At 36.3% G+C, this 26,406-nt stretch overlaps 1 protein-coding gene across 1 annotated transcript in view; it reads right to left on the minus strand.

The window, feature by feature from the left end:
* OTOGL (otogelin like) overlaps positions 1 to 26,406 on the minus strand; it is a gene marked incomplete at its 3' end in the record, with an annotated part of 96,164 nt that overhangs the window by 52,022 nt on the left and 17,736 nt on the right. Inside the window, 15 exon segments of the mRNA XM_084305824.1 lie at positions 7,667 to 7,805; positions 8,973 to 9,080; positions 11,481 to 11,643; positions 12,326 to 12,378; positions 13,544 to 13,618; positions 15,113 to 15,278; positions 16,015 to 16,224; positions 18,130 to 18,254; positions 19,177 to 19,354; positions 20,951 to 21,074; positions 22,542 to 22,687; positions 24,121 to 24,167; positions 24,422 to 24,530; positions 25,231 to 25,356; positions 26,117 to 26,223. Of these exon segments, the coding sequence (XP_084161950.1) occupies positions 7,667 to 7,805; positions 8,973 to 9,080; positions 11,481 to 11,643; positions 12,326 to 12,378; positions 13,544 to 13,618; positions 15,113 to 15,278; positions 16,015 to 16,224; positions 18,130 to 18,254; positions 19,177 to 19,354; positions 20,951 to 21,074; positions 22,542 to 22,687; positions 24,121 to 24,167; positions 24,422 to 24,530; positions 25,231 to 25,356; positions 26,117 to 26,223 (1,876 nt within the window).

Raw genomic sequence — 26,406 nt, forward strand, 5'->3', positions numbered from 1 at the left:
TTGCTCATATACATACAAAAAAATTTTAATTCCATCAGTGTCTTCTACAGTGGCAGACCATGTGATTATTTGCACTTAAAATATGGCAAAGAAACTTGCAACGAGTCTGTGCGATATGACACATTCCTGTTACTGTCATACAATTGAGTAAAGATGCAGGAAAGCAACACTAAATAGAATCACTGAAGAAAATTCAAAGGGAGAGAGATTATCCCAGCTACTGACTCACTCTCAAACTACTTCCAGATGTCTGCTAATGCATTCATGATAACTCCTTTCTATTTCTTTAAAAGAGACTTCCCAAAATTATAAACCTCAGGCAACATGAACTCTCAACAACTCTTGAGAAAGATCATTACAAGTATGCGTACATGTATACAAGCAACAGAAAAAATAGATCATCATATCAGTTTTTATTTATTATAGAGATATTTAGTTGTAATTTTATGGCAGTCTAGAGTTGTTGGGTGTTCTTGCATTTTATCAGTAACACTTTTTAAATCCAAATAAATTTCATAATTCTACTGCTAATAATGTAAAGTACGTAATGGGGAAAATTTTACTTGATACACTTCATAACCTTTTCTTCTAAGTCAGCACTTTTGAATTTTTAAAAAATTGATGAAATCAAATAGAGATAGCTAGAATGGGTTTGTTTTTTCTTTTTAATATTTTAAGATAAATGCACTAAAGAGGTTTAAGAAAAGATCCTTTAAAACAGATTTTCTTTTGTTCCACTTATTTAGCTTTGCATGTTTATGCCGGCAGACTTACTTTTGCACAGGTCAGATTACTGCAATCCTTTTCTAATTAAAAATTAGATATTCTGAAGATTGAGGATTTGGGAACATTCAAATATTTGTTTCCAAGTGACACAGTCTGCAGCATAAGCTGTTCTGATATATAAACCAGCAGCACAGTTGGTGATGTTATTTTTACATATCTACATAACTATTTATATGAGACTTATTTGTATTGTACTTGTATTGTTTTATTAATAAGTGCACAATAAATGTAAATATTTTATCACTATTCATTTGCAATGATAAAACATAATAGAACAGAAAACAGAAAAGGACAGGACATAGTGGTGATAAATTTGCCTTTCTGACCTCTAGCAAACTATGGCAGGAACTAGAAAACTGGAAATTGCAAGAAAACTATTTATTTATTTATTTTTAATATAAGGAATGTTAAATGTGCTTACTTACACTGCTATAGGCTTAGGTCTTATATCCATACATTCAGAAACAAAAATACTCATATCCTGAACTAAACCAAAATAAATTTAGGTCACATCTCTCACTGACAACAGCAAGCATCAGAGGCCATAAAATGCTAAGCAGCATCTATGGGTGACAAGCCTGAGCACCTCCTACTTCAAAGATGGCAACAGGTTTCCATTGCACTGCTGACAACGTACCATAGAGCTTCCTGAAACAGCAGCACATGGTGCTATTTTTTCCTCAACTTTTACTGCTCTAACAATAGAATGTGGGCAGCAACAGTCCACAAAGCTTTACCCACCAGAGGTGTCTCAACTGAGACAGCCAATCTTACAGTGATCTGACTTTTCGGGCAACTATCAGATGATAATATTTTAGAGTTGGTATGACCAAAGAGCTGATGGATGCTGAACATAAACAGAAATCCAAGGTGAAAAGGTCACTTTCTTCAAGCTGGGTGGTTACTACATGGCAAGGCCCACAGAAAGAGGATCTAACTTATGAGTCATACCATGCTCCTCCGAATTGCCAAACTCATGGCAAGAAACTTTTCCCCAAGCCTTTCCTGGAAACCTTCCATGCTAATCTGCACAAATTGAAAGAAATCTTTCCTTTGTTGGAGAATAAAAGTGATTCATTCACTGCATAATTTAATGGTCTGAAGAATCAGGTGTTGGAGACAGAAAGGCATGTAGAGGTAATTGAGTCCGAAATCATTGATCTGGAGAAAATGGAACCAGAGCATAAATCCATTGCCAAGTGTAATCAAATCTTCTGCTCACAGAAGGGATAAAACAAATGGAAAAACACAAACAAGCCAACATTATCTGAGCTCTGTGCTGCCCAGCTGAAGAGTAGGATGGAAAGGAATGTCTCCCATGGGAACCTGGCTACTGTCTTTTGCAGGATTTCCATAGACCCAGAAAAAAAGGGGGCATCCAGAATGGTTTCCTCTAAAATAGTAGGACTGATGAAAAGCAAACTGTTGGTGTTCTTTGCAACTAGAGCAAGGCAAACAACTCACAGTAAATAATATTTTCCCTGAATAGTAATGTCCTTTTTCGGACACTAATTTGCACAGAAATTGTCAAGAAACACATTGTTATTTCTATGCAGTTACTGTTGATATAAATTACTTGAAAAGTGGTTTAGGTGGATATATTTTGGTATATCACTTACTCATGAAAGCCTTTGATGGAAAGTAGCTTTGAGGATTATATAGGTTAATTAAAAAAATAAAGATGTTCTGATTACAATCCCATGTTACAATTTTATTCCCTGAATAAAAGAACTTTTAGAGTCAGGTTTCCAATTTAAAACCCCCCAGCCTGTTAAAAGAAAATTATTTTCTTAACTATGAACAGTTCTTTTCACGATGTTGGTTAACTGAATCTGCAGCTGTAATCCTCAATAGGGTGACCAACAGCAAGCAGAATGTGTTAATTTTACCAGCAGGCTATGAGAGAGATCATGAAGATACTACTACATTCTATAGGTTTGCTAATTTAATGGATCTACAGACTGTCTGACACAAATGATGTCAAAAAAAGCCACACAAAAAATATATATACATAAATATTCAATAAGGGGAAGTGGAATAAAGGCTACTTCTGCCTCCTCAGATGTGACAAATGAATAATTGAAAAGTGGTTGCTTTGTGTGTGGTTGCTGCAGTTTATATACAGTCATCATTTAACAAATTTAGTAACCACATATATCAGCAAGTAACAGGTAAAAGATTATCACTGCATCAAACAACTTCTGTATTAAGCATTCTAATAAAGAGAGCATAAACTAGGAGCTTCATAGTTGTCTCAATTTATAAAAGAAGGGATATGTAAAAAAGGAGCTTCCTTACTGTATTCCTGAGGGCAGACCCACTATCTAACACAAGGGACACAGGACAATCATTTGGAAAACTGGGATACTGGCTTAGTTGATCACGTATGTTTTGTTAAATGAACTTCTTTCTCAACAAATGGGCTCCCATGTGGTGACTCTTGAACCTTCTAATTGGTACAACATGCCAATTATTTGATCAAATGTCTGCTTGTTGTTTTCATAATCCTCCAACACATTAAAACCAGTGGCAACTTTGTCTTTAAAAGAGCCTTCATGGTTGCGTCAAAGTGATTTAGAAAGTGACTAACATGGCCAAACCCATGGTCCCTCTAAATTCCCCTTGCAGATTTCACCAAATCAGAGAAAATATAAATCTGCTCCTCAGAAGAGAACAATTCTGAGGGGCTCCGAAGTACAAACATGCTGACCCTACAAGCCTCAATAAAGAATATACTGAAATGCAGGACTGGAAACCAACACAAAGCAAGAAAAAGACCAATGTGTATAATAGAAAGACCACAATATTACTGTAAAAGCAGAAACTCTATGAAACACAACTGGAAGAAATAAATAGCAAGCACAAATAATGCTCAGTAAAAGTTTGCTAGAAAATAAGATCATTTTGTTAGGGAAAGAATGTAGCATCACTGAAGAAAGAAGACAAGAAGGAAAATGTAATAAAACAAGGTATTTACATATTTTTAATTAGGAAATTGGTTGGAATAACTAAATCAATGAAGTATTTGCATGATCCATACTGATAAAAGAGAAATTTATTGGTCTCCTAGGGTTTTCTTTTTTTCCTTTGAAATTACTGAGTCGGGTTTTAAGAAGCAAAAATATTGATATCTTCTCTGTGAATGTCAGCTATTCATACAGAAACTTTACACCTCAGTGTGCATGGTAACTCCTAATTCCTTGTTATCATGTCATGAAACATTAGTGGCCTAATTTTCTTGATTGCATTAATTTTTTTTTTGGTCATTATTTGACTGATGTATATATCTCCTGAACTAATTATAAAGGGCTTTTTCATTCACCTACTGCCACCTTAAACAAAAAGATCTGACAGATGATACTCTTGTTGAAAACAAAGTTTAAAGTTTCATAATTGGCTGAAAGATAATACTTGATTTTCCCCCCATCAGAGCACAGGAGTTCCTTATTAAAAAGTAAGGATGACTACTTTGTTCGGTAGAGTGCAATATAGTGGCAAATTAAAGAATAGTTCAAATATATTAGATTCATAGAGTCTAACAGCCAAATCAAAAGGTGTATGTTTGTAAAGCATGTTGGAACAGAGCGTTATCCTGAAATTGGGGACATGGGATCCAGGTGATAACTCTTACACCCGGTTCTGTCTCAGGGATGAATTAGTGTGCTGACAAATTAATTGTAGTTATGGTTTCCCTTATTGCACTGCTATAGTACCCTTGTTTAAAGTATTTAAGATAGCAGAGATGAAATTGTCTAGTTCTAACAGGAAAAAGATTAATAAAAGGACAAAGTTATTACAGTGTTTTATATATATAAAATATTAGGACCACATCAACTACTTCAGTTTCAGGTGTTTGGTGAGCCCTTTACACACTATTCCTAAAAATCAACTTTATAATAGCACACCAAACTACCAGTAAACCAATTAATTTTTCACTAGTAACTATCAAATCTATGATTCTCTGTAATACCTGTGCATATACTTGAATTTATTTTTAAGTTAAAAAATACTGGTATATTGGTTTGTGGGACAGGTAGTATGGTTTAGGAGACAGCTCTGCCTGCCAGGATGTTAGGCAAGGCACTTAAACATTGGCAACTACATCTTCTTTCCCACCTTTCATCTGGCTTGTTTATCTCAACCTAGAAATTCTGTGATTCTGTGATTCTGTGATCTGGAGAACAGACTGTAAGAGACAGGGCTCTCTAGCATACATTCTACACAAAAAGATGCTCAAGGGGACTCATTATATTAATGTGAGACTACTATAAAAAAACAATGCTGCACATGGTCATTATATAGAGTAGGGCAATGATGAAAATACAGGCATGGAATCCTCTGATCTTTGAACAACAAAGCCTGTTTTGAAAGAGCAGCCTCATCAAGCAAACATGTCTGCTCATATAATGTACTTTAACCACATCACTGCATGGTACACAGCTGCAGTGGAACCATGTACATGGCAATAAAAGCATATGTGAAATTGGAGAATGGATGATGCCTTGTATTATCACTCAGGTTGCTGCTAGTAAGACACCTATTACAACTCTTTCTTATACTTTTGTCACATAAAATTTAATTCCTGCATATTAATAGGCAATTTAGAGTCTATCTTCATGGTAGCACAGTCACAGTTATTTTTTCTAAGTGTGCACTGATCTGTATTTTTCATTGTAGAATTTTATCTTCCATTTTATCTTGCAGTGTTTTCTACTGTAAGATATTCTGAACTTTTTGGTGGTCCATTCCTGTTTCAGCTGTTCAGACTGTTTCTATATGATCAGCACTCTGTTTGCTCAGTCCCAGCAAAACATTTTCAAAATTGTTACTGAAAATGTTAAATAGAGGTTTCAGAATCTTCATGGGATATCACCAAGTTCTCCCCATTCAGAGAACAAGAAAAAAAAAAAAGTAAAAAAAGCCATTTATTCCAATCCTTTACATTGTAACTTTTAAGTTATGTTTGAAAGAATCTTCATTCTCATCCTATTAGAGACTAGTCTATAAAAAATATTTGTTGAAATCTGTCTCCAAAATGTCTTTATGTCTAAGATATACACATATTGACCTGATTATTCTTATCCATATATCTTCACTGAATAAGTCAGAAGATTCATGATATGTGACATTCTTTTACAAAAAGGAGTTCAGTTCTTCCCCAATATCATGTCATTTCTCTTTATTATGATTTCAATTAATTTCCTTCATATGGAAATCAGATGTATTAGTCTATTTCTGCCAAATTCAGCTGAGGAGTCCTCTTAAAATATTTAGTTATACTACAATCTTCCATTCCTCTGATTCCAGGATTACAGATCACATAGTTCATCAATTCTATATTTTAGTTCCTTCAAAGTTCTTGTATATCTGCCATATGATCCCATCTTTTGTTTCTTTTTTTCCCCTAAAACTTCTCCAAACTTTTCACATTTAAAAATGAGCCCACAGATATATAATCTATTCTAGACACAATTACGTGGTGCCTGATTTGTGAAAAACATTCCTTCAATATAGATCAAGTTTTCCATATACTAAAGAGAAATGAAAGATCATGAACAAATTAGGCCATATTTTCTCACATTAGCTAAGTTGGGAGGAGGTGAGATCTGAAAAGTCTGAAAAACAGAACTACACATAGGCACTCCAGTTACCGTGTTCACCTGATGAAAAGACTGTTGGCAGGGTGCCATGTGCCTTAATGATGTCACTGCCAGTGCTATTCTTGGTCTCCAAATGCTCCCCATGGTTTGTTTCCAAATAGGTGTTTTCATATGTAGTAGAGTGGCAGGTGACATTTGATTGTAAAAGCAAAACATTCAAGTATCATATGAAAATTTGAAAAAGCAGCCAAGATTTGCCTTATACATCTCTCTAGCTGGATGGCATATAAAATAAGAAACAGCAACCCACTTTTCTGCCTTGTCATATGGCCAAGATTGTTTCACAGTTAAAGTAATCTCTATTTTTTGCATCTTAAAGGAGGCAGGGTTGTGCAAATACTCATATTCTTCTAAGAGCAAGAGCTCTGTTTTGAGACAATATGATACATGCCAGGAGTTTGTAATGAGGTATTCTTATAGAAAAAAATTCTGGGACCATTACATTTTATTTTGCAGCTGTGAATACTCTGCCAAAGTGTACATGAAATAAACTATTTTCAGTAGCCCTTGTTGAGAAACCATTCTTGTTCTTAAAGTTCAACATTTAGGGTTGACAGAAAATGAATATTCTTCTAAACACATCACTGTAACTCAGAAAACACTCTTAATAATAGCAACAATAATAAACAATAGTGTTGTTAGAAATAGAATATATTTCTAAATGTCAGTAATGGTATTTTTAAACAAAAAAGGCTAGCAATGTACTGTAAATATGTGCTATGAGGAACATTAGCATGTAGCTGCCAGACAATGTCAATGAAGTATTTCATTATTCAATTATGAAATCATCATGCTTGATATTATTACATAAACTCCAGATCTGATGCAGAGTACATTTGAGAGATTCCAAGCAGCCTCTGAGGTCCTCATTAACCCTCTGCCAAGCAGAGTTCACAGATAATTTTTAAATAAATGTAAAGATTGTATCTAGCTGTAGACCAGTTCTATAATATTATTCTTCCCTCATTGTGATGAAAACATGGTTAAGGTAGAACAGAAAACTTTGATTTCTGTTCTTCTCTAGACCACATAGCTACATGTACCATTTTCAAATGAATTAGCACAAAATGTCATTTATGGAATCTTCCTTTAGACACATCTGTTTTACACCTGTTTTCTTGATGTTTGTTTCTCTCTATCATCTTCTGATGATCCAAATATTTGCCCTCTCATGGAAACTTTCAGTTGGACACATGAAAATATATGAACAATCTTCCTACCTTTAGCAAGTAAGCTTGGCAGTCACTGACATAATCGTACTCCAGTCCATCAAAGGTATAATAATGTCGATCACCATAAATAGTGCATACAGCTGGACAAGGGTAACTAGTGCAATTGAATATCCCTCTCCGACAAACACTGTAAGGAAGAGCAACAATCAGTATCATCTCATAGCATTTTCTTTTCTACACAGTGTTGAGTATTTGGCCATCAGCACACAGATACAAGGATCCATAAAAAATTAATACAAAATCTTAAAAATTTTATGACTTACGCAAATATTTTCTATCACTGCCTCCAGTAGAGCTAAAACACTATATCATAACATGCTCATTCATAAAACATCAATATTATATTTTTTCTTAAGAAATTTTGTTACATTTACTAAGATATAAATGGCACATATTCAGTGCAAAGGACCTTCAGTAGCTGCCTGTAAGATTTCAGGGTATCATACAAGTATGGAATGAGTTTAAGAAATAAATGCTTATACTTTGAGGGATTACCTTTCCTGCCAGCTATATTAAGAGACATGCTTGAATTTGTTCAAAAGTAGCAGTACAAAAAATTATGAGAACCTCTGGTTGTGCGTGTCCAAGTTTATAAGCTCAATCAACTTGTCAATAATGCATTCAGCTAATTAAAAATGGATAGGCCAAACTTTTGGTATTTTGATAATTCAATGAATATTGAAGTAAAGACAGCTATTTTGGCTAGCAAATTATAAAGGATGAAAAATTGTTTTGTGTCAACATGAGTCAGGTTTTTCAGAAAAGATGCTGGGCACTATCCCATTTTCCAGTATTAATGTGTTTTTTTGTTGTTGTTTGTTTTTAATTTCCTTTCTATTTTTATTGCCCATTTACTTCCTTTATAGTCCCTCATGCTGAATGGTAAACTCACACTGCAAACAGTCCCATTTCCAAGGTGCAGCCTATTTACCAGTTAGACATTTAATTTTCCTTTTTTTTCTCTCTGGTTCTCTTTCCTGATAATCTATTCACAAGACACCAGATGTCTTTTCTCTAGAGATTACCTGATATGTGTGTAACCAAACATTTGTTCTTGATGCCTTTTCAACTTTCTTATCCACTGCTTCCTTTTCAGACCTGAAGAAGCACTCACCCAAGTCTGTCTATTCTTCCAAGACTATTATTGAGCCTAATAACAGATATTTCTTGCAACTGTCTATAAACAAGCATATACATTTTTGATTTTCAATTTAGTCAACACATTTTCTATGCCAGTTTCATTGCGTGACTAGACTGGGATGATTTGGAAATATGTAAAATGCATGCCACTCACCAAGTGTAACAAGGTGTAGCTATGACTTCTCCTGACAAAAATTCCCTGTCTTTCCAGGTGCATGGACAACTGTCAGGAATATAACATTTCCCTCTGTGTTCAGCCATCCTTTGAAATAAAAGAATTATTAAGATGAAAAAGTAAATTCTTAAGTATATCAACATAGATCAATGCCCAAATCACATCAAGGGCAACTGGCCTTGCATCCAGCCAGGGACAATTTTTCCAGCAGCAAAAGCTGCCCAGATCAAAAAGTGTCCTCTGTGCACCGCTGGAGACCTCACAAAGCTCACAGTTATGGCTCCTCCTTCTACCTCAAAGACAGGATGTTGGTGTGAGGCAGCAGCTCCTCTGCAAGAGCACAGGTAGTGTAAATGCTCCTCCCTGCAAACTGCAACTGCAAAACCAAGTATCTTTCAAGGGCAGTGCCCCACCTAACTATACAAAATCCTTGTGTTATGCACGCTGCTGAGGCTACAGCCAGGCTGCCCTTCTTTCTGTGCTGCTCCATCATTCTCATGTACCAGAGAAACAGTCGGACTGGCATGCCTGCTCCTCTGTCCAGAGCAGCACTCACCCTGTTCTAAGCACAGGAGAGCGAGTCGGGCTATGCTAGCTGTTGCAGAGTTGGCAGAATCAACAAAATACTGCTTACAAAGAGCAGTGCTGAAGGTTACTTGCCTACACCAGGGAAATTGAAACAACTGGCAAGGTTAGACCATTTAATGCAAAAAGTTGCAATTCCAACTAGATCATGAATAAGTGACCCAGAGATGTGGCTAACTACTTTTTGCTGTCTCCTACTTTCCTACTATTTGGCAGCATTAACTTTTTAAAAATGATATACTGCTGGTGTTGCTCTGGAGGGGAGCACTTTCTGCAGTTGTCACTGCAACTGTTAAAAGTAGAAGCAGAGGGGTTTTTTCCTCAAATATGATCTGGAGATTGCTTCACTTGAAGCTAAAGCTGAAATTAAAAGGAATACACAGATTAGAGTTTTCTTCTCCACATAATTAAAGGTTCGTTAAAAATTAATTGGTTTTAAGGAAAGTCAACTTAAATATTCATAAATATGATTAAAATGGGAAAGCACTAGAATGGATGCCTTAGGAAGGTCATTTAGAGTTTCCATGAATGGAAGTGAGTTTAAAATCTGCCACGAATAATATAGGTACTGCTGACACTACCTGAAGGCAGGAGAATGACTTAGGTGGCCCCATGAGGTCCTTTCCATACTACTCTGCTTCTGTGATTCGACAATACCCTTGTAACTCTATCTCAGTGTTAGGATATGTTTAAGGACAGCTTTGGATGATGAAATTACTGGGATTCTCAGCTCACTTCCTCATGAAATTTTGAGCTGTGCTATTTCAGGTTTTATAGAACATTCCAGAGAGCTTCAGCATTTCTTTTTCTTTGCCACCTCTTTAGTTACTAGCTAAAAGAAAAACAAGTTGTGTAAGAGCTTTAAGAATAGAAAATTTAAAGCACTTTTGTTTTAAGAGGACCATTCTTTGCATAACAGAGTTTGTCCTGCCATGTGTTTCCAAAGGAAAGGGCTTCACTACCATTCACAGTAGTGCTTAGTCATCTGGGAACATTACAAGTTTTTGGAAGGGCAATTCTAGCAGTCTCACTACACTGTGATCTGTGCACAACCAGTATACTGTCAAGGGACCATTGACTACTATTCAGGGAAATAAAATCAAATGTTGATTTAAAAAAAAAATGGTGAGCAATCCACTTGAGGTCAAATTGCAGCAAGACTCAAATCTGAAAGTGCACACAGAAGGTATTGGAGGGGGAACAGGCGGGGGAAGGAGTGAGTGGTAGTAGATCCTGACAGAGACTTCACAACAAGTGTTTTTAGCTTTCATACTTTGATTTGACCCCTACAGAGCTCAGCAGACTGTTTCTGGGCAGCAAATAAAAATATGTGAGTGGAGAGAACAAAAACTTTGGCTGAGTTCAAAAGAGCAGAGAGTGAATGAAGAGGAAGTGTGCAGGATACAGCTCATACCCCCTCCCTCCCTCCCTACCCCCATCAATACCATAACCCTGACTAGAAGTCTGGGTGAGACAATTACTTGTGTAGTAGGCAGGAACACAGATAGTTTACTTTATGATTTATGTCATGTTTGCTTCTATACTCATAATAACCTGTACTGAGCAAATGTTGGGAATCGTCCCCTGTCCAGACAGTCCCAAATACCAGTTAATCAGACTGTTTGTGTAAGCTGGGTATCTCATGAGATACTGGAATCATGGTATCAGGATGGAAATACCATGGGACTCCAGGAAAGCATGGAGCCTCATATCAGCAGGAAGGAGAAAAGGACTGTGAGAGACAAAAGAGACAGTCTTTTAAATGTAACTATATTTTCAAAAATAGATAGAGCAATTGATAAAGTTTCAAAATTAGAGGTGTGATGCCAGTGGAATTTAAAAAGAGGAATACACAGAGTCAAACTGTAAAAAATATGCACATAATGTACTGCTGAAGCTTACCCAGGGGGGCAAATACAGCCGCTGGCACAGGGTGGTGAGGGGACACAGGAGAAGTTCATGGCAAGGTTTGCACAGGAGATCCCGCAATTCACACCTGCTGCCGGTAATCCAGGTGCAGGAGATCTGCAGTCATAGTAGATTTTCCCTTCTGGGCATGTGTGAACTTCAACCATAAAATACAGGTTAAATGAGATTAACTGCTCCCTTACACTGACTACTTTCTAGATGTTTTAGTTCAAAATCTATTTATTTTAGTGCACTGTTAGCATACAACATAGTGCATACAGGAATACATTCTGAGTAAAAGTCTATAGATTCATTTTTATTACAGAAATATATAATGATATATGTTTTAATGTAAAACAATAAAACTATTTAATGTTAGGCATCTGTATCTATGCACCCTGGATCTAATACACAGTCCATTCTTAAAGGAATTAATGCCTCATTATGCCTCAGGGTGGGCAGATTCTTTAGAAGTGGCAGTTTTCGGTATACTGAAATCCCTTCTGAATTCACTAGAAATTTCTTTAAAATTTACTTGCTAGAAATCAAGGTCCTAAAATTTGGATACCAAGCCTTAATTTAGGTATTCCTAAACATCCTGACCTACACCTCGCATTTAAAAACAAAAAAATCCCAAGTGACAAAGCAGTACAATTTTTACTATACAAGCAGGAAAAAAAAAAAAAAAAAAAAAAAAAAAGTTATGCTACTAATCTCCTATTTTAAATACGTCAGGACATTAAGTGTATCAAAATTATTGTAGACATGAGGGTAAAAAATGATTATTCAGTGTCAAAAACTTCCTCTGTGCAACTGTAAGAATAGACAAGATGATTTACCTGTATTGTCTGTAGTAGCTTCCATACATCTCACTGTTCCATTCAAACACTGGCTGATTAAAAGAAAAGCGAACCCATCTTTATTCTATGGGAAAATGTACATAGCCACCACGTTTAAAAAATAATAATAATAATAACAAAATACAATTTACCCCCGACTTAAACAACAGAAATCGGGAGGAGAACAGTGATTAAAATCTGAAAGTGCAAGTTCTGACCAACATTTTCTTGGCTCTTCTAAATACTGATGTGTAATGAAGGCCCAGATTCACAAAGGTGGTTAGGTACTATTTAACTGTCTAAGTTTCACCAAAATAAAAAATAAAGTGGGTACTTAAGTCTCTCTGGGAACATAGGACCAGGTGGTTCAGGATGCTGGCAGTGTAACACAAAACCTTATCTGCCCTCGTGAATACAGAAGGCTACATCATGCAAAATTGCTTGTTGCAGAAAAGGTAGGATACATAGCTTTATTCTTTTGCTAGTAAAATGCAGAATAGCAGAAAAACACATTAGACAATAGAACTAGTCTACTTTTTTTTGTTTTTTTCCTCATTAAATAAAATGTAAAAAACAGAGCATAGGAATAACAGAAAGTGAAACCCCCACTCTCACCTCTTCAACTGCATGATAACAAAGCTTCAGTTATAACAACTGCAATATATGAGACCTCACCAAGAGCCAGTCTTGACACTCAGGTCCCAGACATGTTTTTTAATTAGCAGATTGAGAGCACTCCTTGTAAAATGAACAAGTTTGACTGGGAAACCTGGGAGGTTTCCTCACTCATTTCAGTGAGGCCATGATTCCATCACAAATTCATAATACAAAATGACACAAATATAGCTCCCTACAGGCCTTTGTTTGAAAGACTTCCCAAGATAGAATCACATTGTTTATTCTTTGGATACCAGCCTCATTTTGCTATCATAATGCCCCAAGTCTAAGAACAGCACTGCAATCTTGATGCATGTATTTTGAGATACTCTTTAGTCCCTGGCTTACAGAATATTTATGGTATCTTCTTCTTAAAATAACTGAGTATACAATACAATTTATATTAAGCTACCTATCAATAAGTGTCTAAAAGAAATCAAATCTTGATACAAGAGACTTTCATTCTATGTGAAGAAAAAACAAACAAACAAATCTCAGGACTCTTGAGTAGCATCTGAGCTGTAATACACAAAAGATAAAACCCTTGGCACTGAAACCTACCAGGAGCCTGTTGGTGTAGGGAGGATTTCTCCAGGCTGTAGGGCTTTGCCTTTGTAATGACAACGACAGGCAGATCTGTTAAAAGAATATTTATACATATAGATACAAAAGCGAAATGAAATGGGATTTAAAGGCAATTATCAAGCTGTTATGATAAGAAGGCTTTGTAATTAACTAATTCAATCTCTTTGAAGGTCCCTTCATCTGGACTATTCCATTCCATTCCATTCCATTCCATTCCATTCCATTCCATTCCATTCCATTCCATTCCATTCCATTCCATACTATGCTTTTAATTTATATTTACAACATACTTCTAACATTAAAGGATAACACTCTATCTGTATTGAAGTTAATGGCGATACCCCCACCATCTTCAAAAAAGCCAGGCCTTTCCTCAATCTCCATCTTATGTATGTGCTATTTCTGTGCATTACAGTCTTATAGAAAGAAGCGTTCCTCCCTAGTTATGGGAGTAGTGTGGCAACATGTAGTTCCTGTTCAAAGTAGTTTAAAAATCATAGGAGAGAGGAATTGTCATAGAAAAATCCATTAACCCTGACCTTGACAGGGTTCCAGCCAGACAGGACAGAAGTAGTAACAGAATTTCCTAGAAGCCGCCCAGTAATATAGCAATACCTGGTTACCTCACACTCTTCAGTTGTTTGAAGCAGTCCTCATCCCAACAGTATGAACTTTACAGATCTTTCCAAAATATATGTCACAATGAACAGCAGTATCTCTGAATAATCTTGAAATTTGTATAAATATTCATTCTAGTTTTTACTCAGTACCTGAACTCAGTAACCCACAGTTGTAAGCTACAAGCTGTAGGTAGACAATTACAGAAACTATATCCTTTCATTGACTATTTCCTTCCATCTAACTGGAAATTCTTGCATTGTGAGAAAGTAAAAATACCTCTAGCCACTTTCTCCATACTATGACTTCATGGAGTGCTGCTATGTGCATCCCTTCCAATTTTTTCTTAAGTGTTAAAAACAAGCGTTTCATGTGAAAATACTTCCCCATGAATTAAAAAAAGTTTCATCACCCTTCTTTAAAGCAGTATGACATATTTTCTCTGATGTTCCCTAGATGGCTTTACAGACAATAGGGCGTACATAGTGGAAGAAGCTCCACTATTGATTAGTACATAGCAGTGTATGAAATCTTAGAATCAGAATCATTGAATGGTTAAAGATCCCCTAGTCCAAGCCTCCTGCTGCTTGGGGATATCTTCCACCAGATCAGGATATGCAAAGCCCCATCCAACCCAACTTCAAACACTTGCAATAACAGAGCATCCACAACCCCTCTCGGCAACCTGTTCCTGTGTCTTAGCACCCTCATTGTGATTTTTTTCCTTATATCCAATCTAAATCTTCCCTCTTTATGTTGCCCCTTGTCCTGTCACTACAGGTCCTAGTAAAAAATATTCATGTATTGCTTGCTATTCCGTTTCTTAGGCAGTCTACATATTGAGAGAAACAGCAGAAAAACTATTTTCAGTCTTGCTGGAAAGAGAAAAATGTGCCTACGCACATATTCTATTTTAGTATGACTTACATTGATACACAAAAGTTGACCGACTCTTCAAAGTATTTCCCATCAGGACAATTGCATCCTTCTGCACAGTCATCACCACAGATATTTGCCATAGAAAGTGAAGCACAGGAGTGTTTACAAAAAGAAGAGCACTGATGATAAAGCATACCACTGTGACACATCACAGCTGGGGGAGAGAGAGAGGGAGAGAGAAGGGAAAACAGCATACTCTTAAAATGTGAAAAATAAAAAACAAAACAGTATATCATGGGACACCAAAACAGCAGTGCAAAATGGTCCTTTGTTGTTCTGGAGTGAGTTAAAATGCATGAGAAAAATAAACTAGTTAATTGATTTCTAAAGTCAGAAATGTTCAGGATGGCCTTATGTTAGAAAAATCCTTGGCTGGAATTAAGTCTATTTTCTATTTCTGTGTGTGTGTATGTGTGAGTGGTGTGTATCTCCATTCATCCAGTAACTCAGGAGAGGAACAATGGTCCAGTTAAAACTAAGGCATCACTCTATGATTTGGAAATGTCCTCTTTCAAATCCCTGTTCTGCCACAAATATGCTGTATCCCATTTGGTAAATCCATGCCCACCCCAGGGCAGTTCCCACCACCCTGTTTCACCTTCCCTTAGGGAACAGCCCTGCTTCTGCTGCTTCCTGACACTGTTTACTACTGGCTGTAGCCTAATGTGTGCAGCAGAAAGGGACAGACACCTCTGTGAGTCAGCTCAGGGTCCCTGACTCAAATGCCTAACATAAGGCTATCAGCATTCTCCCCCTGAGCAAGATTTTAGCCCTTGGCACAATTCTAGCTTCCACCAAAAAATCATCAATTGCTATATTTCATGAAGCCAGTGACATTTCTAAAATTTAACACATTTTAAAAGAGTGTCTACTTTGCAAACATTACTCACCACAGTAAGAAATATGAGATCTGAAGTCCACGGCAATGCCATGCTTTCCACAGACATAAGCATAGTGTGCAAGAGCATTACACAAACAGCTGCTTCCACATTTGCAGGCATCAAAGCGGCATAGTTGGTAGTATAATGCTGGACTGATGTAGGCATGGCAGGGAGCAAAAACTTCTTGATTTATGATATCACAGTGAGAAGCATACCCAACTAAAATAAAGTGACATTGTTTTAGCCAGATCCATGTTAATGTAGCAATTAATCAAATTAATAGCACAGAATATTAACACCAAACATAATCAGCCAGTTGTACAACAAAATCTTCTATACAATGTATTTCTGAAAAGTTCTGTGGTTTAAGATTGTTATGTTATCTCAACAACAAACTCCACTTAAAACAGTTAATTATTTAAAAATAAGATAAGATAAGATAAGATAAGATAAGATAAGATAAGATAAGATAAGATAATAAAATAAAATAAAATAAAATAAAATAAAATAAAATAAAATAAAATAAAATAAAATAAAATAAAATCTTCCTATAGCAATGAAGGAAATGTAAATGGCAATATAACATATTTCAAGGGAGTTGGCAAAGTCCTCCAAAGCTTGGAATATGTTTTTTCCTACTTAATGTTACATTTAGCTTTGAAATTGGTAACATCCATATTGTTCTTGGCATGTCAACTCAGCAAGCATTGCAAAATGGAACTCAGGAGCATACAAGCCCCAGGCTAGCCATATACCTTCTAGTACCAACAGACCCTACTGCTGCCACTGGAACATGCTATCATTACAATGGTGGAATATCTCAGGAACACCATAGTGTGGGTCATATTTAAACCAATTTTGCTGCTAAAAGAGTGTCCCTAACCTTCCTCCTCTCTGTTCATTCCTATATTACACGCTGACACAAAGGTTTCTGGAGTCCATCTATAAACAAGATTTAAGGAGTGAGTGTATGTGACTTGACTGAAAAATAGCCTGACAAGATAAGTAAACAAACAGATCGTGGCAGGACTGAAAAGATGCTTCTGCTGGCTCAGCACAGGTGATAACATGCAACAGCACCATGTAGCCGAGGAATGTTTTTTCCATAATCACAGGAAAATGCAGGTTAGAAGGGACCTCAGAAGGTTATCTAGTCCACCTTCCTGCTGTAAGCAGCTTAGTTATATGTCAAACTCCATCTCCTCTGAGGAAACACAGAACTGAAGGTAAGGCATAAAGTATCTTGTATAGAGCTAACTTGGCTGACATATACTGCTTTAGAAGACAGACAATGCTGGAGGCATAAACAGTCTTATAATGCCCCAGATTCTTAAAAGTTTATGGTTATTCTGGGCTCACTCCCATTAAATATGGCCAAATCCCACATCCTTACTTCTGAAACATTAAAAACACCAAACTAAATTCTGTCAGAATTGGCAACTGCTCTCTGCTCTATTGTCTGCATTAATTGGAAAGAACAGCAACATGGAAAGGAGACAGTGAAAGTTGAACATAAAATGTGGGCATGTCAACAAGCCAAAAGTAAATCTTCAGTCAGGAATTTGAACAAATCTGCAGATCTCAGATTGTTTGTCTTGGTTTGTGTGAGAGACCATAGATGGAGGATAAGGAAACCTTTAAATACAGCTTAGAAAAGCATGGAGAAGCCAGAGACAGGACTTTTGATCTGAACACTGGTTAGACAAGACACTGTCCCATTACTTTCTTTCTCAATGAGTAAACATGCATTAAAAATATCATTTGGTCTTCTTAACTGGAACAACTTACAAGACTACAGTACAAGACTACTGCACCATTCTGCCTAACGTTCTGCACGTATTCTGGACAGCAAAATTTAGGGCTTGTGGCCAGTATGCCCAGCATAAAATGATCAACTTACTTTTTTTAGTTTATTTGCTAAATGTGTGGAAAAAAATCATCTTTATCAAAACAGAAAAGGAAAATAAAGAGTGTGCATTTAAAACTTAAGTTTTATATGAGTTTTATATTCATAAACATATATTCATTAATGAATAGTAACAGTGAAACTCACTCACAGAGAAAACAAAAATGTCCCGTAGCAATAAGATACAAATAATTCCAGATTGCCCTGTGAAATCATACCATTTTGCTGATTAATGTTGCAGGGATCAACCACGGGAATGTTGATAGGCACAGAACAAGCTGAGGAAACCTTCCATGCGTTGGCATGAAGTTGTGGGGTCCCTTCTATCATCCCTGCTGGAGAACTGAAAATGAAAAGATCAACGCTGCAAGCATCCTGCTCCCCTCACAGACTACACATGAGAACATGTGTACAAGGTACATCAAAAAGCCTTAGATGCATAGAGACATTCAACATTCAACATGTCAAAAGAATTTCTGTCTGTTAAGTATAAAAGAAGAGAGGGTATGTGAAGATTTTTCTCAATATTTTGCTCATGCAAAAATACTCTTAACACCCAAAGTCTGCCCTCCTTTACACTTCATGCAATTACTCTGAAATAAGTTGGATGAGGCATTAATGAGAGAAGGATTTGGTCTTTGTTCAGTGGAATGTCAGAAGATCAACCCTTTAGCTTATTTCAGCATTCTAGAAGGGGGCAGTTTGCATTTTGATTATGTTTTTCACTACATATTTCAAAATAATTCATTATTACTAGAAAAGTTTCAAGATATAATAGCTTGGAGAACTCTGGTGAAAATTAAGTCAAAGAATAAAGAAAACGTACCCTTCTAATTAAACTATTCCTGTGGCTCAGGAATATATTTTTCCATTAGAACTTGATATAGGGAAAACAAAATCAAACAGTAGTAGGTGTTAATTAGGTGAGGATTCTACTAGTACTGTCATCCACTCCTTTTATCAGTGCTCATTTATTTGCTCTGATGCTTAGGGAGCAGCAGGGAGGGAAAAGCGTGCATTCAAGCAATATCATGATCCAATAACCAATCTTCAAGCTTTCTGTAACAACTTAGTTAAATGTCTTAGAATGACTTTTCTAATGAGTTTTATATTTAGAAGTGCCTAAGTTTTAATTAAGATATTTTGTATTGGTTATTTTAATAAAGTACAACAGAATTAATGACATAAAAATATGAGGTGATTACATTCAACAAAACTTTTCACTTGTTTTTAAAAACAGTCTAAATGTATTGTATCTAACTTACAGAAAATCATCTCTTAAATTCCCATTGTAAGTTCCACATAGTCCCAATGTTCTTCTCTTCCAGCTGACATCAACTTGAACATAGATTCTCTCTCCATCTTTAGCAAACAGTATCTTCAAACCAAACGTAGTTTTTAGTTGAACAAACAAGGAAGATATATTCCGAATTTCAATAGCCCCTGCAAATAGCAGAAGAAAAGAAAAGCAGTCACTGAAATCCATTTCCAGATTCTACATTCATCCCTAAAATAAAATAGATTATGTACAACCTCACCTGTAGCCAAATAACTTTGCACATTCTATTCTATTATCAAAAGTTATAAGACTACAAATCTTTTTCATTAACAACACAAATCAGGTATTGCAGCTACTGTCAGCAGTAAAAAAAATCTCACCTTTCTGTACCTGTGAGTTATCCAGAAACGACATGCACTTTTTTTTTTTTCTTTACAAAAAGCAATGCAACAGCATGCCTCTGGTAACAAGAAGACAAGACAAGAAACCACTTGTTCCTTAGCCTTCAGGGATGTTATAAGATAAATTAACAGATGTCTGTAAAGTTCATTGCAATCTTCAGATAGAAGGTTCTCTCTTACTGCTATTGATATGACATCAGTATATCTCATACATACACATACATACTTAGATTGTATGTGAACTAAGGCCCTATCAAATTCCCAGCTCTCCTTCCTAGCACATCCATAATGCGAGGAAATGGAAATTTCACAGTCACAGCATTCATGTGCTACACATTGTTTGGCTACTTGCAGCTGCAGACTTAAATCAGGTCTGTCTTCACAGCAGCCTCTATGCACAGAGACATACAGACAGTGAAGATAAAATGCTTATGTGAGCTGATAAGACTTAACAGATACAGCCAATTATCAAGAATGTGACACTAAAACATTTGTCATAGGTAGTATTTGTCATAGACTGTGAAAAGGGACAAGTCAATAAGGTCTGATTCAGAAGATACAAAATTAAATTACCAGCAAAATTATGAAGCAGAATTTTGATATAATTAAAAGTACATGTATAACTGAGCTGTGAAACTCTTTGTCATAGGATGCTGTGAATGTCAAAAGCAAAACTATGACTAGTAAAATCCAATGAAGTAAAGAAATAGTTGCAGCCAACAGCTCAGAACTCCCTAAGCTCCTGACTGCCAGAGGCTGGGAAAGGACCGGTATTGTATCGCCAGTAAGAAATTATTACTGATCATTTTGAGATACAAAATTTAGCTATATCATTCCCACCTTCAGTGCTTGATTTTATAACATCCTTTCAAGGTAAATTTATCTTACTATCCTTTTCAAAAATGTGAAGAAACCTGCCCAAGATCATCAGTCAGCCTTGAAAGCAATATAGACCCCACTGAGTGCATGGATTCTATTCCATGCAATTCATTCTAAAAAACTTCAGTCAAGCTCCACCTTAACATCAACCTTTCGACTTTCAACCTCTCTTAACTTCTGTTTTGTGTGTGTGTGTTTTTTTTTTTCTTACCTCCTCCCCCCTAAACAGAGACAAACCAGATGAGTAGAATTTCTAGGTGCTCTACGAGATAAGAAATGCAAAGAAAGGAGGGCGTAGTTTCATGAGGTGAAATGGTATATTTCTGGAACCAATACAAAGGTTATTAAAAGTAAGTGATTGTACTTTTCATATGTTATCTTTGAAGAAATTCCTTTTCTGATAAACAGATATAATTAAAAAGCTTTGGAGAATATAAAAGAAATGGGAATCCTGGTAAAACTCTACTCTTTATTTCTTACCATTAAGATTAAAAGCTTGATTAGGACCAGTTTGGACTTGACCATTTCTTGTAAGAGTTACTTGTTTGCTTGCATCATCTTCAAGAACTAGTGTTATAGACTCAATGCAGGCATGATCAAAGTTCTAAGGAGAAACAAATTTCACATCAGAAAGAGAACAAAGGCAATATTAGCATGGAAAGCAAAAGCAAACAGTGGGAGAAAACAGAAAAAGAAAATGAGAGAACTGTCATCATGTAAATCAGGTGTAAACTATTATTCAAAGCATTAAACTGAGTACCCAAAATTAAATGCAGGACTTAATAAAACATTGCTTATGGATGTAAGAATGAGGTGAATGCATTTTAGCTATTATGGCAGTCTAATAGTAGACAGAGCAGACAGAGATCCCCCAAAATTGATACTGGGTTCACAAGACCATACTTGCACGTCCACCCTGGGTTCTCTTCATTGCTGGATTAACCTGTGTCAGCAAAATTCTGACATCTGGGCTAAGCTGGTGCAACCAGAGCCCAAACATAGTACTGCAGTAGAAAGAAACTATTGCAGTTCTGGAGGTGCTTCTCTTCTTCCTTGAAACACAGTCATGACCTCTGACTGCAGACAAAAAGATATAATTTCTCTAGAATTATACTAAAATAATTTATAAATGTGTGACTATCAAAAAATGATGACATGTAAACTAACATCCATTGTTTTAAAGTGCTGTCCAAGCAGAATTTATGAAACCATTTACAGGACAAATGGTGACGCATAGCCAACTAAAACCAACTTATGTTCCCCTGGGCCTCTATGTTTTCACACAGGAACTTTTTAAGTTGCTTGGAGTTGTGCTAAGGGTCATTTTCAGTAGCAGCCTTATCTCTCAGTGGCTACCTAACCAACTGTATCATGCTTGAGGCCAACCTGAAAAGCAGAAACAGGAATCTCAACACCTATGCAGAAGAAGGTATGTACAGAAAATCAGAGACACCAGCACACAGGCTGCTGTGAGGCAGTCTCAGAGTCCTTTCCCCTAACAGCCTAGTTGATTAAAAATGTCTTTAAATCAAGTCTCACAAATAAGTACTTTTTATAAACACCTCTATTCATAAGACCTGTCATTGAATATCTGCCAAAATACTTTCAAAAAAATATGTATGGTGCTTAGTCTTTTCAATAATTTTCTAAAAGGAATGGTTCCAACAATGTAAATATGCTATAACATAACAAATAGATATCTAAAGCTATAAAACAAAAATATCTTGCCTAATTGTCAGTGTATTAAGCACGCTCCATACAGTCAGCAAAAGCTGTACTAAAGCTTCATGCAACTGTTTGTACTGTAAACATAGAAACATATGTTTATTTAATGTATGTAAATTAATAACTCTTTAGACTTAATCCTTTGAAAGTTACCATTGCTTTTACAAAGGACAGTAAAACATGTAGCAATTTGACAACTTAAAAAAAACTGTGAAAAGGTTTCAATGTATGATATTTTTCTGTTACCATAAACTGCTAGTTTACAGTAGCACCTTTACAAAAGTAAATACATATGAAATATATGACCGCATGTTTGTTATGGAAGTTCAATAACAGTGTGACTTACCTGTCCACAAGATGCTTTTTGTAAAGTGATTGTGAATTTGTTTTTCCCAGTGCCTTTTACCAAAATGTACTGGCAAATCCCAAGAAAGGTAAAATGACGTCCATCAAATGTTGTGAAATGAGAGTTACCTGTGATGGAGCATTCAGCTTGAGAGAAAAAGGATAAATAAGAATGTTCACTGACATAAGAAGTTACTGTCCTTCTGTAAATGAGAAATATAATATAATTAAAAAAAAAAAAAAAAACTCTCCCCTTATTTTTTTGGCACATAATCCAGTCTAGCTTTAATCTTTATGGGTGTTACAGCATTTGGAAGTGAAATATATTATAGACACTTATTTCTATTTTAGGTATGTTGCACGTACCCATTTGCAGCTTTGGTTCTAACTAGAGTGAGATATGAGTCACAAATTCTCTAGAATACATGAAAGAGATAATTAAAAAAAACAGAGCTTTTTCTTTGTTACAACTGAAGTTTCCTGGAATCAGCTTCATCTTTTGACGTGATTGAATGTAAAGGAGAGAACAAGCTTCTTTCTCCTCCCTCACAGGGAGCCTGTTACTGCAGGCATGGAGATGCCGTGTCCGAATATGGGGGCTGTCCTGAATTCCAGGTGAGCAGAGGACACTCTCTGTCCTCAGGATGCATCTATATTCATGCTTCAGTTCAGATCAGGAGTGCACTGTTGAAGCAAGTCTCCAGCACATACACGCCAACCTTGGTTCAGTACATGAGGCCACAGCAGAGCACAACTAACCCTCTCCCAATGTTAATAAGCATTCAGTCCCTAGGATAAGACTAATCATAACCAACCCCTCACAGGCACACACAACAAATACGAGACACATATGGAGTGGTTCTATGTCAGCTTTTTTACTCTACAGATCCACCCTGTTAAGGTTTTTTGTTTGTTTGTTTGTTTGTTTTTTTAGCACCAGCTAAGTCTTGTTTACTACTTCATTCAAAAGGGTTTCCTTAATTTGTAATACATATATACATATATATATATATATATATCTTTCAGAAGTTTCATAGCATAATCTTGTGTAAAGTACAGAACTGACAAGGGAGTTTCTCTACTTGACTAATAGATATTTGTCTGAGTAACTCATTACAGAGGCATGCAATCTTTAAAGATGATGATCGAGACATGAACTGCTGTTACAAGGAAGACAAGATAGCATTCTGAGCATTAGAATAATGCTCTTCTTGTTCTCTGCACTACAGCAGCATCTAGAAGCGAGGACATCCTTAAACATGGCCCACCATACAGATAGTGTGGTGCTGGTCTGTGGAATAAGGTGCCTGTCCCCAAGCACTTAGAGTGCAAGTAAGAGATAGAAGAGAAAAGGTGAATGTAACACACTGAGTTATGGAACCAAATAGGAAAAAGCACAGTTAGTACTGTCAGACAGTTAACAGCTTTGCCTCAGCTTGCCCAATGCTGCTGGGCATGCATCTGCTAAATCTTTCTTAAAATCACATCCCAAACTCTTAGACTGTATTTGAATCTGTTGTCTTTTGAAAAGTTTATCTCTTATGTTCACTGAGGAGAGAAAGGAATCTTTAAATATATACCTGGGCAATCATGATCAGTACAGTTCCAAATGCCACCAGTGCAAATACTAAAAAGAAAAATCACAAAACACAGAAATTCACTATTTTGACATTTATCAAAAAGAGGAGCTTTGAGATAGTTAACAGGTCTTGAATTCACTGTTTCCATAAAATAGTCTGTGTATTTTGGTGATACACAGAGCTCAGACTGTAAAGCATAAACACGAACTATTCTTTAAATTTTAAGTGTGACTATCATGTTAAACTAACTACAGACTAGAGTCACAGACAGAGGAAACACAAACATGAGGCTTTTACATACCAATTACTACATTCTTGTTCAATTTTTGAGCCTACAGAGAAGGCAGTTCCATGATAAGTACAAGGACAATTTGACACGGAGATACAAGTTCCATTTTCCATAATGAGACCTATTGGGATGGAGGTTTATATTTGAGATTAAAAACAAGTTAATGGACTCCAGATCACTGCTGTTCCCCCATCTGACTCAAATACTCAAATATGCCAGAAGGTGAGCTCATCAGTCTTAGCCAGGGACCAACATGAAGAGTCACCTAGTGAATGCAGATGGCCCAGAGCAATCAACAACATAGCTCTCTCAAAGCAGTTTTCACTCTGAATGGTTGCTTTATGAAAAATATATGCCTGAAGTGTGTAAAACTGTAGAGTCAAAAATACAAAGATTCTGAGAACAGATAATCTTCAATCCTCCCAGAATAGGACTGTTCATAGTCCAGTCCCTACTTTTTGTTTAGTACAGATCAAAAGAAGGTTTCTTGTACAGAGTGTAAGATACATTCTGTTTAAAGAAAACCTCAGTAGGTTTAGGAGTCATTCAGATAAAGTGGATTAAATTTATGCTATCCCTCATTGTAGAGAGCATTAGTTATGGCTCCAGGTTTTAATTGATATTTCATCCTAAACCACAATGACTAGATAAATGTTTAGAACACAGCAAAAGGCAGATTCACAGTGAGAGTAACAACAGCTAAAGCAGAAATTACAATATTTTTTGGTTTTAACTTTAAGCATAGTCTATTTACACAACTTTATTATTATGCTGCATGGTATCTTTAAACATGTTTTTCACCTAAAAGTAACAGTACTTACCATCTGGACAGTAACAGCCATCTAAGCAGTGCAAGTTGCTGCCAAGACAATCTTTTTCAAAGGTGCAGGTTGGTGGACAACAACTGATACAATCACGGTGTACAAAGCTGTCTTCACACGTCTCAGCTAGGAAAAAAAAAAAAAAAGAACATTATTACATTGCACATTACTGTAATTTCTCTTCCCATACTGGAGAACTCCTATTTATCTGAACAAACAGTTGTGCAACACTTCTGGTATAGGTAATTATTCAGATCAGGTACAGTGTTTGTTTGGAGAAACTGTAGCAGATGAACTGTGACAAATCTCTCATCACAGTATTTCTATGTATTCTAGTATTTCATAGTATACTATGACAACATCATAGTATTGAAATCTATTTATCAAGTTCTTACATCACTTCTCCACTAGAAGTTATAATTTCTGTGACAGGGGAACATGTGTTCATATCTCAACTAGTTCAGAGTTCTGTGGATGAGACTGAACTGCATTTCATGGGTGGTGGTGATGACTAGAAGGAGCTGGATTCACTGTATTCATTCTGTTATAGAGCCAGTAGAGGCTGAAAGGTCAGCTGGGAAGAGGGGCAACATCAGATCTCCACAGATGTTTTTTCTTCCCCCTAGAATATGATCAGCATACATGAAGTTTCAAGCAATCTGCACAAACATGAATTTTGAATGGATCTGCATCAGATCACAATGTAATTAAAATATTCCTCTAGGAAATCATTTACCTCATTTTTCACCAGCAATAGTGAAGCTGGATGATCTACTTTGGTATCAGGTTTGAGTCCGATAGTAACAAATGTCAAGATGGAATTATTTGAAACAGATATGTGGGGTTTTTCAAAGCTCACACGATATGCTTTATTAAAGAGTCTTACTACAGGCAGGAAAATCGTCCCTCCAATCCCTCACAGGGGACCCAGCATGAGAGCATGCTCGAGCGTACTCTGTCACGGCTCTGCAGTATGTTTCATCATCATCCACTCTGAAATGATAAAACGAAGGAGCAATTACCAAACTCAAATCCCATCTACAAATTTCTGCCACCAAACACTGCTCAGGATAGTTCAGTCAGCTGAGGCTGCTCAGCTTTAGAGGCATACTTATTGAAAATACTGTGAAGAAGGATAAACTATACTGAATACAAAAATAGTAATTTATTACAAAA

This window comes from Netta rufina (genome assembly GCF_964035555.1).
Source record: "Netta rufina genome assembly, chromosome: 1".
NCBI classification, from domain to species: domain Eukaryota; kingdom Metazoa; phylum Chordata; class Aves; order Anseriformes; family Anatidae; genus Netta; species Netta rufina.